The following is a 19135-nucleotide window of genomic DNA, read 5'->3' on the forward strand; positions in this document are numbered from 1 at the left end:
CCCAAGTGCATGACCTCACACTTTTCCGGGTTGAATTCTGTTTGCCACTGCTCTGCCCACCTGACCTGGAGCCTTTCTTGCTCATGGTCCTGTCACTGGGGTACGAAGCCACTGACTCTGATGGCCGGCAGCCCCCGCCCCCCGCCACAGGGAGGTCACCTCGATTGGTTTGGCCTCAGCTGTTTTGATTGGTGCCCGCCTCCGTGTAGCGGGCAGCTGACCTGCTTCCCAGGCTGCCACTGGGAAAGATGCCTGGTGGCGGGAATGTGGCAAGGTGTCTTTCCAACATGGCTCCCCCTGTACATAAGCAAAACAGCCCGGACACTGACAACCTGAAAACGCTGGAAATGCTCAGGCAGCGTCTGTGCAGAGAAACAGAGTTTACGTTTCAAGTCGAGGTGACCTTTCATCTGAACTGAGGGAAGATGGAAGTGTAAGAGTTTATTACAGTCGGAGAGGCAGGAAGGACATCGATGATAAAGCAGCAGGCCTATTCTACCTGAGCCCTCCCACTACTCCCCCCCGCCCGGCTCCCTATCCTTTCAGTAAGGGGGCTGGGAAAACACAGCTCAGAGTTTTATGTGGATAACCTTTCACCAGAGGCTTTGAAAGGGATTATGAAACATTGCTTTCACTGTCAGGCCACTCCTAGTAACAGTAAATGCAGCCGAATGAGAATCCACCAACTTGCGGTAAACAGTGATTTAAGTAGAATTGAACACCGGATAATATTACAGGAAATTGGTTGTTGGAGTGCAGTCAATGAGTGTGGGGGCGGAGGCAGGCAGGAGGAACTGGGAAGTGGAAAGGGCAGGCTGTTTGTACTTTAATGATCCAAATAGCAAGACCAATAAAGAAAGAGGGACAGGTAGGTAGCTGTTAGATTCCTGGATATTCAGGAAGGCAGAGATGGATAGAGGCATGAGAAGGTGGAGGACATTCACTCCTTCATTTCCATCTGCTCAGCTCTTTCAGTAAAAGACTGAATTTATCGATTTTACGAGCGTCAAGTCAGGGGAAAGGGCAGAAATAATTATCAGCTGTATTCATGTATTCTGTTTCATTTTCAGGAGCACTATTGCCAGAGGGATGGATGAGCGAGAGCTTCTCCCTCAGGGTACACACAGGGCAGCTGACAGGAGCCATTGGCCTTCAACCAAGAGAGAGGGAACCCTTTCCAACCCCAGAAGACACAATGAACAGGACTATGACTCCCTGCTGAAGACCTGTCTGGACAGATGCTGTATATTTGAGGATTCAACCTTTCCTGCTGAGTGGACATCTGTAGGGAAATGCAGTGTCCAAGGACTGCAATGGAGGAGACCCTACGTGAGTACTGATTTGTGGCTGACTGCTGTCCAGCCTACCCTCCAATAATTGACCATTGTCAGCCTTTCCTCTGATAATTGGCCATTGTCCAGCCTGTCATCTATTGATCATTGTCCAGCCTTTCGTCTATTGACTATTGTCCAGCCTTTCCTCTAACTATTGACCGTTGTCTAGCCTTTCCTCTAACTATTGACCGTTGTCCAGCCTTTCCTCTAACTATTGACTGTTGTCCAGAGTTTCCTCTAACTATTGACCGTTATCCAGCCTTCCCTTTAACTATTGATCATTGTCCAGTCTTCCCTATAACTATCGACCATTGTCCAGTCTTCCCTATAACTATCGACCATTGTCCAGTCTTTCCTCTAACTATTGATCATTGTCTCGAGTTTCCTCTAACTATTGACCATTGTCCAGCCTTTCCTCTAACTATTGATCATTGTCCAGTCTTCCCTATAACTATCGACTATTGTCCAGTCTTTCCTCTAACTATTGATCATTGTCTCGAGTTTCCTCTAACTATTGACCATTGTCCAGTCTTTCCTCTAACTATTGACTATTGTCCATCCTTCCCTCTAATTATGACCATTGTCCAGTCTTTCCTCTAACTATTGACCATTATCCAAACATTTTTCTGATCGTTGACCAGGTGGGTTCTCCTGGAGCCTGAGAGAAAAGTCAGTTTCCCTGCTTTCAACTTGCCTTGTCTGCAAACACGAGTAAATTCTAAGGGCCAATTATTGACCCTACAACAATGTTTGAATGTATAGCATTTTTATTTGTGGGACTTTGTACGTAAATTGGCTTTGTGTTTACAATGATTACACTGTAGAAAGCGGCTGTAAAGAGCTTTGGAACATCCTCAGGTTGTGAAAGGTGCTCTTAAAATGTAAGCATTTCTTTTAGTAAAGTTTAAAGGTAAGTATAGAGCCAATGGAAATCAATGAGGTCGTGGCAAATTTCAAATAACAACATTTGCTACCCCTGTACTCCCAGTAATTGTTCTGTATCTGTCTTAATGTTTTCCAAACTCCCTGAGTCAATAAGTCTCCATCCATCTGTTTGTTCACTTATTTTAAATATGTTCTGGATTACTTAGCCTGGTGATGTAACTATGACCGCTGCAAGTTTCTGTTCCTTAGAGTTGCCAGCTTAAACGCTTGTATGTACAAAATTGATTGATTTCCCCTTGTAGTTTTATATTTCCCACCCTTTCTGATGCATTTGGATTTCTGGCTCTAGGCAGAGTAAACAAGATATCTCACCTGCGTAAGATTAGCGAAGATTAATAATTAACCTCCTTTTATCTGTCCTCCTTTCAAAAACACACATGATGTGGTAAAGTGGAGTACCATGTACCTTTAGGAGGATGCAAGTGGACTAACCGTGTGATAGTGCTGACCGATCACTGTACAGCGCGGGCTACTGGTTAACTGTAAGTCTAGAGCTGGAGGTGGTTGTGGGAGCAGACAAGGATTTAGTGCTCTGCCTTCTGCTGCAATAAACAATCACAGTTTGTTCTTACGTCAATCTCTCTCCCTTATTGATAGCGAGCATCAACTAACAAGTGTATATGAAGGCGTGCAATTCGAGTTTACTCGACTAGCGAACTCATAGACTCGATTCATAAAACATGACCAGTTTAAATAGTGAGATCACCTGCCTTGGAAAAGCTATTGAATCGGGCAATGTGACTTTGCTCCGTTAACATGTTTTACAAAATGTCATTTCTGATGTCCCTCATCACACTGGGCCCCAGTAATTGCTCTTCGATGGTTTCCTCAGTTCTACCAAAGATAGAAATGAAGGATTTTCCTCCCTATCACAGCTTGTGATAGAACCTAGAAATAGGAGTGGAACGAGGCTATTCGTCTGCCATTCTAGCTGCACTACCAAACCTATTTCCACACAGTGCCACCAGTGAAAATACTCTCCAGACCCAGGGTTCTAGTTAATGTATAGAATAATGGGACACCGGAAGTGATAACATTCTTGTAAACCAGAGGTTGAAATGGATTATGTGCAGGATAAAGCAAAATGTCTCAATCCTCTGGTGCTGTGCCTCCCTGCCTCGCATTGCCACTCTTTGCTCACTCATTCCACTTGACCATGACCCTTGTATTAAATGCTCTGGGCATTTTTCTATCCTGCCTTGTATGTATTGGGCCCCCATGTGAGTCTCCATGTTGAAACAATGACCCACCTCTCGAATACCCCTCAATTTCCCACTGAGGTTTAATTTCACCATTTTGCTTTTATTCATATTAGTTCATGGGATGTGAGCGCTGCCGGGGTGGGGTGGGGGGCGCGGGAGGAGGGCGAGCATGGACGTTTGTGCCTGTGCGCTGGTGCACGCACTGAAAGGCACAGAGCTGCCTCAGGGAGCTGAAGGATTTAAAAAAACGCAAATTAAGGATTTACAAATGTTAAAAACACGTCCCCTCATGTGACTCGTTCACCTGAGCAGAGACATGTTAGAAACGAGATTTCAACATGTTTATTTTATCTTTAATTCCTGTTGGCGGCCTTTCGATTCTTTATGAAACCTCATCCAGGGGCGGGATGAAGTTTCCAACAGGAATTAAAAATAAAATAAACATGTTGAAATCTCGTTTCTAACATGTCTCTGCTCAGGTGAACGAGTCACATGAGGGGACGTGTTTTTAACATTTGTAAATCCTTAATTTGCATTTTTTAAAATCCTTCAGCTCCCTGAGGCAGCTCTGTGCCTTTCAGTGCGTGCACCAGCGCACAGGCACAAACGTCCATGCTCGGCCTCCTCCCGCGCCCCCCACCCCACCCCGGCAGCGCTCAGCTTTACAGCGCGCGGTTCACGCTGGCCATTGATTGGTCAGCCAGCGTGAAATCGACGTGGGGGGTCCCGATCGCGAGTGGCAGTCAGCATCGCGGCTGCTCCCGGGTCTGCCCGCCGGGCCTGACCCGCGAGGTGAAAATCCTGCCCCTTTCCTTGAGGATATGTCTTTTCCAAATCAGGACGTATTTAAATATTCAGGCTGCGAGCATTAAGGAGCCAATCAAACTAGGTTGTCTTGAGTTAAAGGAAGAGCAAACTTATTAACCACTAAAGCTGAGCAAAATAACAAAAATGTGACGTCAAGCATTCATCCCTCATTGACCTCTGGGTAATGGGCCCAGCACGTTTCCACTGTGCCGCTCTGCTGCAGTAGTCTCTTGGTTTTTGTTTTGGAATATCTGGGATACTAATCTCTTTCTCAGCTCAAAACATTGATGCAAAGTCATTATTCAACACGTCCGCCATGTCCTTGTTTTCATACCAGTTTCCAAGGAGGGCCACATTCCTCCCAACCGCTGTCTTTTTCCCTAATTGTGTTGGTTTTGAACTCATTGCAAGTCCCTCTTTCCATTCCCTTTGTATTAAAGCTGGGTTCACGGACAGGATCGAGCATCACCCGAGCTGTAATTATCCTGCATTTCCCTGAATCGCCATCCCTGATGTTTTTTTTAAGCTAAGATTGAGTATTCACCAGGTAATTTCTAACACTGTGCACTGCTGCTGGATCAGTTGTAGGCAGGGAAGGACTGAGCTGAGTGAAGCCAGAGGCAAAGTTTCCTAATCTGATTGCGATCGTAGGCTCATTAATAAAACAGGCGTCATGCTGATTCAAAACAGTATTGGCAATCTTCTGTCTCCAAGTGGAGCTGCAGCCAGGGTTCACTGGGAAAGGTGGGCCAGGAGCTCCACTTTGGTTGAGGTGGCAGTGAGACAACCGGCTAAAAGACATCTTTGGGACCGGGTCAGTCCTAACACAAGTACTGGACAGCTGGGGCTGGGGCGTGATCTTATAATGGTGCTGATGGCCTCTTCTGAAACACAGTCAGAGAGATGGCAGTGGTAAAATAGAATCACAGAAACTTACAGCAAAGAAGGAGACCATTCAGCCCATCATGTCTGTGTTGGCCCTTCGAAAGAGTCCTGATAGCTCTGCAAATTTTTCCCCTTCATGAATCGAATTCCCTTTTGAAAGTTTTTGTTGAACCTGCTTTTATTACTTGTTGAGGCAGTGCATTCTAGATCAATGCTCCACAATATACTCCACAAAATAATCTCCTCATGTGGCCTTTGATTATTTTATTATCTCCCTGGATGGATAGATTAATGGCCTTCATTATCTATAATTATCTTAGTGCCTCCTTCAAGAATATTACAAAACCTTGCTCACTGGAGCGTTTGTGTTAAATTAGCTCATCTCAGTTTAGTGAGGGGGAAGCCAAACAAAGGTTCCTGTAATCTGTAACAAGATTAAGGGTGTGGAGTACTGAGGGAAGTAAATAATTGTGAGATTCAGTGGGAGACGAAGGCCAGTGCCAGGCGAAAGAGTGTTGCAGCAATTGGGAGCCTGAATGTTCGAGGTCAGCCCTAACTGGAGGTGCCAAACTGGATGTGTTCCAGGCAGTTTTATCACATTATCTCTCATCTTCAACTTCATCACCCAGCCAAATATTTTCTTTTACCGAGATAAAAACAAAGAACTGCGGATGCTGGAAATCCAAAACAAAAGCAGACACAGAAATACCTGGAAAAACTCAGCAAGTCTGGCAGCATCGGCGGAGAAGAGCACAGTTGACGTTTCGAGTCCTCATGACCCTTCAACAGAACTAAGTACAAATAGGAAAGGGATGAAATATAACCCCCCCCGCCTTAAACCAGCTTATATTTCACCCCTTTCCTATTTGTACTTAGTTCTGTTGAAGGGTCATGAGGACTCGAAACGTCAACTGTGCTCTTCTCCGCCGATGCTGCCAGACCTGTTGAGTTTTTCCAGGTATTTCTGTTTCTGTTTTTGTTATCTTCTTCCACCAGCTCCATTTGTGACTAACAGCAGACAAAAGCGTTCGAAGAAAAGGGAGGGAGAAGGAATGACCAATTCCATTTTTCTCCTGGAGCTACTTGTCTCAGGGGTGCAGTTTTGGTCTCCACCTTTAAGAAGGATATACTCGCACTGGAGGGAGCACAATGAAGTTTCACTAAATCGGTCCCTGGGATGAGGGGGTTGTCCTATGATGTGGGGCTGAGTAAGTTGGGTTTATATTCTCCGGAGTTTAGAATGAGAGGTGATCTCATTGAAACCTATAAAACTCTGAAGGGGCTCGGTAGGGTAGACGCTGAGAGATTGTTTCCACTGGCCGGGGAATCTAAAACACGGGGGCACAGTCTCAGGATAAGGGGCCAATCATTTAGGACTGAGATGAGCAGAATTTACTTCACTAAAAGGCTTGTGAATCTTTGGATCCCCAGAGGGTTGTGGATGCTCCATCGTTGAATATATTTAAGGCTGGGCTGGACAGATTTTTGGTGTCTCAGGGAATCAAAGGACATGGGGAAAGGGTGTGGTGGAAAAGTGGAGTTGAAGCCCAGGATTATATTGAATGGTGGAACAGGCTTGACGGGCCATATGGTCTACTTCTGCTCCTAGTTCTTGTGTTTATGTAAGATTAATCTTTCACCTGTAATCTCAAGAGATCCCAGGTCAATTCTGGAGTGTTGGCATATCCTGGCCGAGCTCCAAGTCGGTGTTTGGAATCGGGATGTTGTGCGGGCAGTTTATACAGGTTAAACTGCTTCACATTGAGGATGGGCAATGTGTGGGACAGAGTGACGGGCAGGTCAGACCTTGTGGGAAGATTTAAAGAAGAGCTGAATAGGCAGGTGAGGGAGTGGGCAATTGAGCTGATGGGTTGAATTCATGGGTGTTTGTGGGAAAGTGGGGTGCTATGTACATTTAAGAGAATGTAGTTAGTTGATCATTTGACTGTAACTGGAAGTCCAGAGCTGGAGGTGATTGAAGAAGCACACATGGTGTTCATGCTCTGTTCTTGGTTCCAATAAACTACCAGTGTTTGTTCAGTTAATCGCTCTCTCTTCCTAAATTGTTTCAAGCACCAATTTATGCGTTAATATCAAGGGTGAAGCTAGCGTTCACTGGACAAAGCGAACCAGATCATCAAAAACATAAAACTGGTGATGAGGATAAACTGGATCAATTGATGGCAATCAAGAAAGCCGCTATGTTACTTCGCCACTACATTGAAAGCTGTTAGAACACGCAGTCTCCTTAGTCACTGAGTATGCCGCAGTTTGGGAATCTTGAACCATTTGACTCCGTTTCCGATGACTGGTCTCATTACGTTGAACACCTAACGTTCTTCTTTACTGCTAATGACATCGCAGGGGGGGACAAGAAGAGGGCAATGCGGAATCGGGGATGATGCTGTTCAAAAGCAATTGCTATCTGAAACAAATCTAGACTTCAGCAAGGCATTAGAATTGGCAACAGCCATGGAGAGCGCTGTTAGAGACTCGGAGGCAATAAAAGATACACAAAATGGCACCGTCCATCTTGTAGGGCGGGAAGGGCTGGTAACAAAAGGTGCAAAACGTCGGACAGAAAGGCGGGTAACACTCTCTATGTACAGACCATTGAAGAACAACAGTACTACAGTGAGAACCCACAACATTAATGAGAGAAATGCATCCAGGCAGCCTGCAGGTTCAGAAATATCGAATGCTTTTTCTGCCACCACAATGGTCACATAACTTGGCACTGTCAAGATAGACTGAGACAGCATTTTAAAAACAAAGGGAGAAACTGTGAAATCTGTCTCGTTGAAGAGCCAGAGGATGCAGAATCTGACATCTATTCATTATACAACCTGAAATTGGGTAGAACTGAGCCAATCCAGGTAGTCATTAGGGTCAGTGAACAACCATCGAGATGGAGGTCGATATAGGGGCATCAATGTCTGTCATAGGAGAACATACGTTCAGACACTTGAATAAAGGAGTCTGTCCTTTAAGTTTGGAAGAATCGGACACTAAATTAAAAACGTATATGGGTGAAAAATAAGAGTGAAAGGGACATGTCAAGTCCTGGTGCAGTATGGGGATCAGTCTGCAAATTTACCCCTTACAGTGGCAGCTGGGGCAGGCCCCAGTTTAATTGGCCGCTACTGGCTCTAAAAGATTAAATTGCAATAGGCCGAGATTTTTCAAATCAGAACGAGATACATACCGGAATTGTTACAAAAGTACGCTTCCATTTTCAATAGGAAGGATTCGTGGGCTACAAGCCAAAATCCACGTAGACCCTAATGCAACCCCCAGATTTATCAGAGCCAGACCAGTCCCTTATGCTCTATGGGGCAAGGAGCATAATGAGACTGAGATAAACAGGCTGGAAAAGTTGGGTATCTTACAACCAGTGCAATTTTCCCAGTGGGCAGCACCCATAGTACCCACACTGAAGCCAGACCAAAGTGTTCGCTTATGGGTGACTGTAAGTCACAGAGTGGCCAAACTTGATAGGCACCGGACACCGATTATTGACAAATTATATTCGAAATCGGCAGGGGGTATCACATATTCAAAACTCGACATGAACCACGCCTACCAGCAGGTAGAGTTGGAAGAAGGCTCTAGGGAATTCATGACCAATAATACACATCAAGGATTGTATCAATATACTCGACTACCCTTCGGGGTCTCATCGGTGGGTGCTATTTTCCAGCGTACCATGGAAAATCTGCTTCAGGGACTGCCCCATGTCGTTGTTTATCTGGGTGATGTCGTAGTCACTGGATGAACTGACGAAGAACACTTAGCTAATTTGGAGGAGGTGCTGAAACACTTCTCACAAGCGGGGGTGTGCTTGAAGTGAGAAAATGTCTTTTCCAAGCCAAAGAGGTAGTTTGCTTAGGCCATAAGGTCGACATGCAGGGCCTACATCCTGTGGGGAAAAAAGGCCAAGGCTATTCCCGAGGCACCTGCACTGAGAAACACTACAGCACTAAAGGCCTTCTTAGGCATGATAAACTACTATGGGCGATTTTCCCCAAATCTATCAACTGTACTGGCTCCGTTATACACATTGCTTAAGAAAAACCATAAATGGGTTTGGCAAGCTCCACACCAGGATGCGTCTCTGAAGCAATTGTTAAGATCGTCGCCCCTACTGGTCTACTTTGACCCAAAGAAAGAATTGATTTTAACTTGCGACGCATCCCCCTATGGAGTAGGGGCTGTACTTTCACAATGGATGGCGGATGGCTCCGAACAACCCATTGGTTATACATCTTGCACTCAGTGCTGCAGAGCAACAGCATTCTCAAATTGAGAAGGAGGACTTGTCTGTTGTGCATGGTGTTTGGAAATTCCATCAATACCTCCACGGTCGCCATTTTCACATTATATCCAACCACAAGCCTCTGCTGGGATTATTTGGAGAGGATAAGGCATCACATCTGCTCTTATCCAGAGGTGGGCACTGATATTGGCTGCTTACCAACACACTTTTATTCACTGATCGGGAAGCCAGATCACACAGGCTGACGTGCTGAGCCTCCTCCCCCTGCCAGATAACAACGTGAAGCTTCCAATTCCCCAGGAACTTGTCTGAGTAAATATTTTTGATCCCTCCCCTGTCCAGGCCAAACAAATCCGTGAGTGGACAAGCCAAGATCCACTTTTATCTCACGTCCGGGAGCAGGTCTTGAATGGAAGGTCAGTAAAGCCAAAGTCTGGTGACATGAAACCTTATTTCAATCGCAGATATGAGCTCACCTGCCAGGGTGGCATATTGCTCTGGGGAGCAAGGGTTATCGTGCCCCCGAGAGGGCGAAGGCCATTACTGGCCAAATTACATAGTGCTCACCCTGGCGTTAGTAGGGTGAAAATGCTAACGCGCAGCTACTTGTGGTGATCAGGGATGGACACAGACATCGAAACCCTAGTCTAAAGTTGTCTTCAGTGCCAGCAGGTACAAAAGCTACCCCCCCCTTAGCGCCATTGCACCTCTGGGAATGGCTGGGGCAGCCATGGGTGCGTCTCTACTTTGACTACATGGGGCCCTTCTTGGACGCAATGTTCCTTTTGCTAATAGATGCACACTCCAAGTGGATGGATGTCAATGAAGTCCTGTCACCTACATCTGCTGCCACCGTAGACTGTTTGCGACAGAGCTTTGCAGTGCACGGGTTACCAGAGGTGCTCGTGTCAGACAACGGGACTGCATTTACCAGTGGGGAGTTCCACAGGCTTATAACCCTCAAGGGAATAGCTCATATCAAAACCTCGCCTTACCATCCCGCCTCTAATGGTTTGGCTGAGCGGGTGGTCCAAATTTTTAAGTCTGGGATGTAAAAGCTGGACGGGGATCCATCAGCACCAGATTGTCACGGTTCCTGTTCACATACGGGATGATGCCACACACGACCACCGGTATCGCCCCCGCAGAATTACTAATGAAGAGACGTCTCAGCACCCATCTAACTCTTACCAGGCCGAATATAGGGGGGAGGGTGGAGAGAAGCCAAGAGTCCCAAAAACCTAGACATGATGGTCATAAACATGAAAGAAATTGCCCAGTGGGAAACACAGTTCTCACAAAGAACTTTGGAGATGAGCCTAATTGGCTATTAGATGAAGGGAATGCCGTGATAGGACCCTCTCCTATAATGTATCGATAAGCATAATTAGATGACATGTGGGTCATTTCCGGAGAAGAGAGAAAGTCCTACAAGAAAGAACATCGTCATCATTTGCATTTGAGTCTGTACTGCGATTGGAAGAAATGTCACACGATTTGGAAGTACTGGTGGGGCCTATTGGACCCAAGAAGGTTGAAGACACAAACTTGCCCATTTCCACCAAAGAGCCTGCTGGACAGTTGACCCCTGAGAAGGGGGTCTCAGAAAACCCAGCCAAGGTTGTTGAGCTACGAGTCTCGACACGTCCAAGGAAGCCTCCTGAGAGACTTGACTTGTAAATAGTTATTCATGTAAATAATTGGGATGTTGTGAAGCTTGTCAATTGTACTTTCAAGTAAAGGGGGAGGGATGCGGAGTGTTATGTACTGTCATAAAGAGATATAAATGTCTATAATGTTATTGGAAATTATTTTTAATTTGGAATTGTAGTCGGGTCTGTGCCTAAGTGTGTGTCTATGGATTAAAACCAGCTAGTCTGGGTGCTTTGATGTATAGTAGTTTGAGATGTTAATTAGATGAATGTAAGGAGTAAAAGGTAAAGTACAATTTGCATTTGTTGAATAAACCATTCAAAAGAATGGGTAAAATCTTGCACCTAGCTGGGAGATGCCAAGCAATGTGTTTATATTACTAATAAAATTGGTGGAATGAAAAGATTATTGTTAAGAGAGGTAAAATTTAAAAACCTAGTAATACATTGGAAAATTTACATTCAAAGGGGAAGCTAGGTATAAACAGAAAGGAGTTTGTGTGTGTAAGACAGAGGCATTTAAGATCTAACCAGCCTGTCAGCCTACAACTGTATCTGCAAAGGAACCAAATTACAAGAAACCTCATTTTGAATTTGTAAGGTCAAATGTACTTTGCCTGGTGTCTGTTTAAAGTCTATGGGTTATTGCTGCCTTAGTAGAGGTTTACCTGGGAGTGATTAATTTGGAGATTTGTTTAAAAGTTATTATAGTAGTAATTTTCAGACATGTGTACATATTTAATTTGTTGTTAAATTAATAAATGTTTAATTTAGTTTTATATAAAAAGCTCTTTGAGGCTTGGTGGTCTTATTCCTGAATTCAGAGTTGAAAATATGGGTTATGACATTTGTTCAAGTTTCCCTCTGGGATTTAAACAACTCAGCCTTTACCAACTGCTGTGTCATAACTGTAGCTTTAAGAGAATATAGTTAGTTGACCATGGGACTGTATTGACCAATCACTACACAGCGCAAGCTTCTTGGGTAACTGTAAATCTAGAGCTGGAGGTGATTGAAGAAGCACACATGGGGCAGAATTTTGCCGTCAGTGAGCAGGGGCAGGGCCCACTCGCCGACGCGTAAAATGACGGAACCCCCGACATCATCCCGGCCCATTTAAATTTTCAGGAAGGCGGGGGCTCTGCAGAATCAGCTGTGGGCCCGCTGACCTGTCCATGTGGTGTAGGTACACTCACAGTGCTGTTAGGAAGGGAGTTCTAGGATTTTGACCCAGTGACAGTGATGTCAGGATGGCGAGTAACTTGGAGGGGAAATTCCAGGTGGTGGTGTTCCCATTTATCTGCTGCCCTTGTCCTTCTAGATGTAGTGGTTGTGGGTTTGGAAGGTGCTGTCAAAAACAAGAGATAAACATACATTGTTCACAGGCAGATTTGGGGAAACGCCTTAAAAGTTTCCATGCCAAGTGTTTCTTGACTGTTGAACTGTATTGTCCTGGATTTAAAACAATTCCTTTTCTTTCCAGGAAATCCATCGGAATCCCAAGTTTTTTGTGCAAGGAGCCAGTCGATTCGATCTGTGCCAAGGGAATGTGGGTAAGGTCCTGTCATCAGTACTGTTGTTTTTTTTTATTCATTCATTCAGGAGATTTGGGCATTGCTGGCTAGGCCAGCAGTTATTACCCATCCCTAATTGCCCTTCTTCAAATTCCACCATCTGCTGTGGCAGGATTCAACCCTAAATCCCTCAGTGCTATAACCCAGACCCCCCAATGTTATAACCCAGACCCGCCAATGTTATAACCCAGACCCCCCCCAATATTATAACCCAGACCCCCCAATGTTATAACCCAGACCCCCCAATGTTATAACCCAGACCCCCCCAATATTATAACCCAGATCCCCCAATGTTATAATCCAGATCCCCCAATGTTATAACCCAGATCCCCCAATGTTATAACCCAGATCCCCCAATGTTATAACCCAAACACCCCCAATGTTATAACCCAGACTCCCCAATATTATAACCCAGATCCCCCAATGTTATAATCCAGATCCCCCAATGTTATAACCCAGACCCCCCAATGTTATAATCCAGATCCCCCAATGTTATAACCCAGACCCCCCCAATATTATAACCCAGATCCCCCAATGTTATAACCCAGATCCCCCAATGTTATAACCCAGACCCCCCAGTATTATAACCCAGACCCCCCAATGTTATAATCCAGACCCCCCAATGTTATAACCCAGACCCCCCCAATATTATAACCCAGATCCCCCAATGTTATAACCCAGACCCCCCAATGTTATAACCCAGACCCCCCAATGTTATAACCCAAACACCCCCAATGTTATAACCCAGACACCCCCAATGTTATAACCCAGACACCCCCAATGTTATAACCTAGACCCCCCAATGTTATAACCCAGATCCCCCAATGTTATAACCCAGACACCCCCAATGTTATAATCCAGACCCCCCAATGTTATTAACCAGACCCCCCAATGTTATAACCCAGATCCCCCAATGTTATAATCCAGACCCCCCAATGTTATAACCCAGACCCCCCCCCAATGTTATAACCCAGACCCCCCAATGTTATAACCCAGACCCTCCAGTGTTATAACCCAGACCCCCCAGTGTTATAACCCAGACCCCCCAATGTTATAACCCAGACCCCCAGTGTTATAACCCAGACCCCCCCAGTGTTATAGCCCAGACCCCCCCTAATGTTATAACCCAGACCCCCCCTAATGTTATAACCCAGACCCCCAGTGTTATAACCCAGACCCCCCCAGTGTTATAACCCAGACCCCCTCCCCATTTTATAATTGAGACACGCCCCATATTATAACCCAGACCCCCCAATGTTATAAACCAGTCATCTCCCTTGTTACATCGTAGAGCTACTTCAACATTATAACTTTGAGCTCCCCCTGTGTTCGAATCCGAATGCCCCTCTATGTTCTAAGCTGCCTGTTTGTACATTGTAAGATCTCACTAACAACAACGTGGTTCTACATTAACCTCGATTATAGGTGGCCCGGGCTGGACAGATTGGGCTGAATTTTACAACATCACCACCCACCCACCCCCTCTCTCCACCCCCCATCCACCACCCCCCCCCCCATCCCCCCACCACCCAACCCTGGTGTATTGGATGGTGGGGCGCTTGTAAAATGCAGCGTGTGGCCTTCCCATTGCTTACCTGCCCACCTGTGACCTGACTCCTATGCCATGGTGGACAGGGAAGGCATCGGCCAACCCATCTGCCCTTAGGCCTATTGAGGCCATTAGATGGCCAATTAATGGCATTAAGGTACCTGACTCTGTCCTTGCCACGATTTTACCCATGGCAGAGGGGGGCATAGTTTAAGTAGGTAGTCTGGTGGTTTTCACTGCGTGGGCTGCTCTCAGGCAAGAAGTGGGGTACCTACTTTGGGGGGGAGGGGGTCACCTGTGCCCAAAGAAGGCATCCTCCCCTCAAGGTCATAGCGCCCCTTTAAGCCACTCCATCCCCCACACTGGCCTGTCAAACCTGCCCCTCCACCCGCCCCTCACCCACCTCAGTGCGGTGTGCCCTGTCAGCCCAGGCTCTATAACCTTTCCTTCGTTCGGGGACAGCTGGTAGTCCCAGCAGTGGCCTCTGCTCAAAGCTGCCGCAGTTTGGCCAGCAGCTCTCGAGGGTGGGTCTTCCTCGCCAGTTGGGGTGGAAATCCTGGCCTTAAACAACGAATGCTGCCTTCAGTGTAAAATGGCTGCAGAACAGCTGGTATTTGGGTGGGCTCCCTGCCCTCCTTTGGGTCAGGGGTGGGGGCTGTGGGGGAAAGTGCCCGCTGTAAAATCCAGTGCATTGTGGGTAAGACTGATCAGGCTGACTCTCTCCCTCCAGGAGACTGCTGGTTTCTAGCTGCATTAGCGTCCCTGACGATGCAGGAGGACCTCTTTGCTCACGTCGTGCCGCAAAATCAAGATTTTCAAATAAATTATTGCGGCATCTTTCACTTTCGGGTCAGTATAAACGGTGATGTGTCTGCTCCTGTAATCCATTGTTGCTATGGTGATGTGTCTGCTCCTGTAACCTATTGTTGCTATGGTGATGTGTCTGCTCCTGTACCCCATTGTTTATGGTGATGTGTCTGCTCCTGTACCCCATTGTTTATGGTGATGTATCTGCTCCTGTACCCCATTGTTGCTATGGTGATGTGTCTGCTCCTGTACCCCATTGTTTACGGTGATGTGTCTGCTCCTGTACCCCATTGTTTACGGTGATGTGTCTGCTCCTGTAACCCATTGTTGCTATGGTGATGTGTCTGCTCCTGTACCCCATTGTTTACGGTGATGTGCCTGCTCCTGTACCCCATTGTTTATGGTGATGTGTCTGCTCCTGTACCCCATTGTTTATGGTGATGTATCTGCTCCTGTACCCCATTGTTTACGGTGATGTTTCTGCTCCTGTACCCCATTGTTTATATTGATGTGTCTGCTCCTGTACCCCATTGTTTATGGTGATGTGTCTGCTCCTGTACCCCATTGTTTATGGTGATGTGTCTGCTCCTGTACCCCATTGTTTACGGTGATGTTTCTGCTCCTGTACCCCATTGTTTATGGTGATGTGTCTGCTCCTGTACCCCATTGTTTACGGTGATGTGTCTGCTCCTGTACCCCATTGTTTACGGTGATGTGTCTGCTCCTGTACCCCATTGTTTATGGTGATGTGTCTGCTCCTGTACCCCATTGTTTATATTGATGTGTCTGCTCCTGTACCCCATTGTTTATGGTGATGTGTCTGCTCCTGTACCCCATTGTTGCTATGGTGATGTGTCTGCTCCTGTACCCCATTGTTGCTATGGTGATGTGTCTGCTCCTGTACCCCATTGTTTACGGTGATGTGTCTGCTCCTGTACCCCATTGTTTATGGTGATGTGTCTGCTCCTGTACCCCATTGTTTATGGTGATGTGTCTGCTCCTGTACCCCATTGTTGCTATGGTGATGTGTCTGCTCCTGTACCCCATTGTTTATGGTGATGTGTCTGCTCCTGTACCCCATTGTTTATGGTGATGTGTCTGCTCCTGTACCCCATTGTTTACGGTGATGTGTCTGCTCCTGTACCCATTGTTGCTATGGTGATGTGTCTGCTCCTGTACCCCATTGTTGCTATGGTGATGTGTCTGCTCCTGTACCCCATTGTTTACGGTGATGTGTCTGCTCCTGTACCCCATTGTTGCTATGGTGATGTGTCTGCTCCTGTACCCCATTGTTTACGGTGATGTGTCTGCTCCTGTACCCCATTGTTTATATTGATGTGTCTGCTCCTGTACCCCATTGTTTATGGTGATGTGTCTGCTCCTGTACCCCATTGTTGCTATGGTGATGTGTCTGCTCCTGTACCCCATTGTTTATGGTGATGTATCTGCTCCTGTACCCCATTGTTTATGGTGATGTGTCTGCTCCTGTACCCCATTGTTTATGGTGATGTGTCTGCTCCTGTACCCCATTGTTTACGGTGATGTGTCTGCTCCTGTACCCCATTGTTGCTATGGTGAAGTGTCTACTCCTGTACCCCATTGTTGCTATGGTGATGCGCCTGCTCCTGTAACCCATTGTTGCTATGGTGATGTGTCTGCTCCTGTACCCCATTGTTAATGGTGATGCGTCTGCGCCTATAACTCATTGTTGCTATGGTGATTGTCTGCTCCTGTAACCCATTGTTTATGGTGATGTTTCTGCTCCTGTATCTGACTGTATACGGTGATGTGTCTGCTCCTATACCCCATTGTTGCTATGGTGATGTGTCTGCTCCTGTACCCCATTGTTGCTATGGTGATGTGTCTACTCCTGTAACCTATTGTTTATGGTGATGTGTCTACTCCTGTACCCCATTGTTTATGGTGTTGTGTCTGCTCCTGTACCCCATTGTTTATGGTGATGTGTCTGCTCCTTTAACCCATTGTTTATGGTGATGCGTCTGCGCCTGTAACTCATTGTTGCTATGGTGATGTGTCTGCTCCTGTAACCTATTGTTTATGGTGATGTGTCTACTCCTGTACCCCATTGTTTATGGTGTTGTGTCTGCTCCTGTACCCCATTGTTGCTATGGTGATGTGTCTACTCCTGTAACCTATTGTTTATGGTGATGTGTCTACTCCTGTACCCCACTGTTTATGGTGTTGTGTCTGCTCCTGTACCCCATTGTTTATGGTGATGTGTCTGCTCCTTTAACCCATTGTTTATGGTGATGCGTCTGCGCCTGTAACTCATTGTTGCTATGGTGATGTGTCTGCTCCTGTAACCCATTGTTGCTATGGTGATGTGTCTGCTCCTGTACCCCATTGTTTATGGTGATGTGTCTGCTCCTGTACCCCATTGTTTATGGTGATGTGTCTGCTCCTGTACCCCATTGTTTACGGTGATGTGTCTGCTCCTGTACCCCATTGTTGCTATGGTGAAGTGTCTACTCCTGTACCCCATTGTTGCTATGGTGATGCGCCTGCTCCTGTAACCCATTGTTGCTATGGTGATGTGTCTGCTCCTGTACCCCATTGTTAATGGTGATGCGTCTGCGCCTATAACTCATTGTTGCTATGGTGATTGTCTGCTCCTGTAACCCATTGTTTATGGTGATGTTTCTGCTCCTGTATCTGACTGTATACGGTGATGTGTCTGCTCCTATACCCCATTGTTGCTATGGTGATGTGTCTGCTCCTGTACCCCATTGTTGCTATGGTGATGTGTCTACTCCTGTAACCTATTGTTTATGGTGATGTGTCTACTCCTGTACCCCATTGTTTATGGTGTTGTGTCTGCTCCTGTACCCCATTGTTTATGGTGATGTGTCTGCTCCTTTAACCCATTGTTTATGGTGATGCGTCTGCGCCTGTAACTCATTGTTGCTATGGTGATGTGTCTGCTCCTGTAACCTATTGTTTATGGTGATGTGTCTACTCCTGTACCCCATTGTTTATGGTGTTGTGTCTGCTCCTGTACCCCATTGTTGCTATGGTGATGTGTCTACTCCTGTAACCTATTGTTTATGGTGATGTGTCTACTCCTGTACCCCACTGTTTATGGTGTTGTGTCTGCTCCTGTACCCCATTGTTTATGGTGATGTGTCTGCTCCTTTAACCCATTGTTTATGGTGATGCGTCTGCGCCTGTAACTCATTGTTGCTATGGTGATGTGTCTGCTCCTGTAACCCATTGTTGCTATGGTGATGTGTCTGCTCCTGTACCCTGTTGTTGCTATGGTGATGTGTCTGCTCCTGTAACCCATTGTTTATGGTGATGTGTCTGCTCCTGTAACCCATTGTTGCTCTGGTGATGTGTCTGATATGCTCTGAATGTTACTGTAATCCTCAAACTTCAGGGTTACACACACAAGTAAAAGAAATGTTGCCCCCAGTCTCAGGCTCTGTGTCCGTGTAGCAATCTGCACTAAATGGTACTAAACCAGGGTTAAATGTTACAATGCTATCAGGCCTTTCATAAGAACGGGGCAATTAGAAGGTGGGGGTGGAGTTGACCGAGTGACAGAATGCAAAGGTATGGAGAACAGTGGAGAATGGAGTAAAAGCAAAGCCATTACAAGTGTAAGTTTTAATTTTCAGGTTCTGTGGGAAATGCAGTCATGATCAGTTTAAGTAAGGCAGACCAAAGTGATATGATGGAGCAGGTTTTTAAAAACTTCTTTTCAGGGATGTAATAGCCTTGAACTGAGTGATGTGCCACACCATTTCAGAGGACAGTTTAGAGTCGACCATATTGCTATAGATCTGGAGTCACATGTAGTCCAGACCGGGTAAGGACAGCAGATTTCCTTAGAGCACCAGATGGGTTTTTTTTACAACAATCAGTGATATTTCCGTGGTCACCCTTACTGAGACTAGCTTGTTATTCCAGATTTATTAATGGAGTTTAAATTCCACCAGCTGCCAGGGTGGGATCTGAACCCCTGCACCCCCCTCCCCCCTGACATTAACCTGGGCCACTGGGTTATTAGTCTGCATTACCAACCCCTGCACCCCCCTGACATTAACCTGGGCCACTGGGTTATTAGTCTGCATTACCAACCCC

General features: G+C 46.1%; 1 protein-coding gene across 1 annotated transcript in view; it reads left to right on the plus strand.

Annotated features, from left to right (window-relative positions):
- Positions 1–956: 956 nt before the first annotated feature.
- Positions 957–19135, plus strand: part of LOC144681052 (calpain-14-like) — a 118714-nt gene continuing 100535 nt past the window's right edge. The window contains exons 1-3 of the mRNA XM_078542739.1: positions 957–1329; positions 12585–12654; positions 14955–15073. Coding sequence (XP_078398865.1) covers positions 1090–1329; positions 12585–12654; positions 14955–15073 — 429 coding nt within the window. The 5' untranslated portion in view covers positions 957–1089. The remainder of the gene's footprint in view (positions 1330–12584; positions 12655–14954; positions 15074–19135) is intronic.

The sequence above is a fragment of the Cetorhinus maximus genome, chromosome 5, assembly GCF_964194155.1.
Source record: "Cetorhinus maximus chromosome 5, sCetMax3.hap1.1, whole genome shotgun sequence".
Lineage (NCBI taxonomy): Eukaryota > Metazoa > Chordata > Chondrichthyes > Lamniformes > Cetorhinidae > Cetorhinus > Cetorhinus maximus.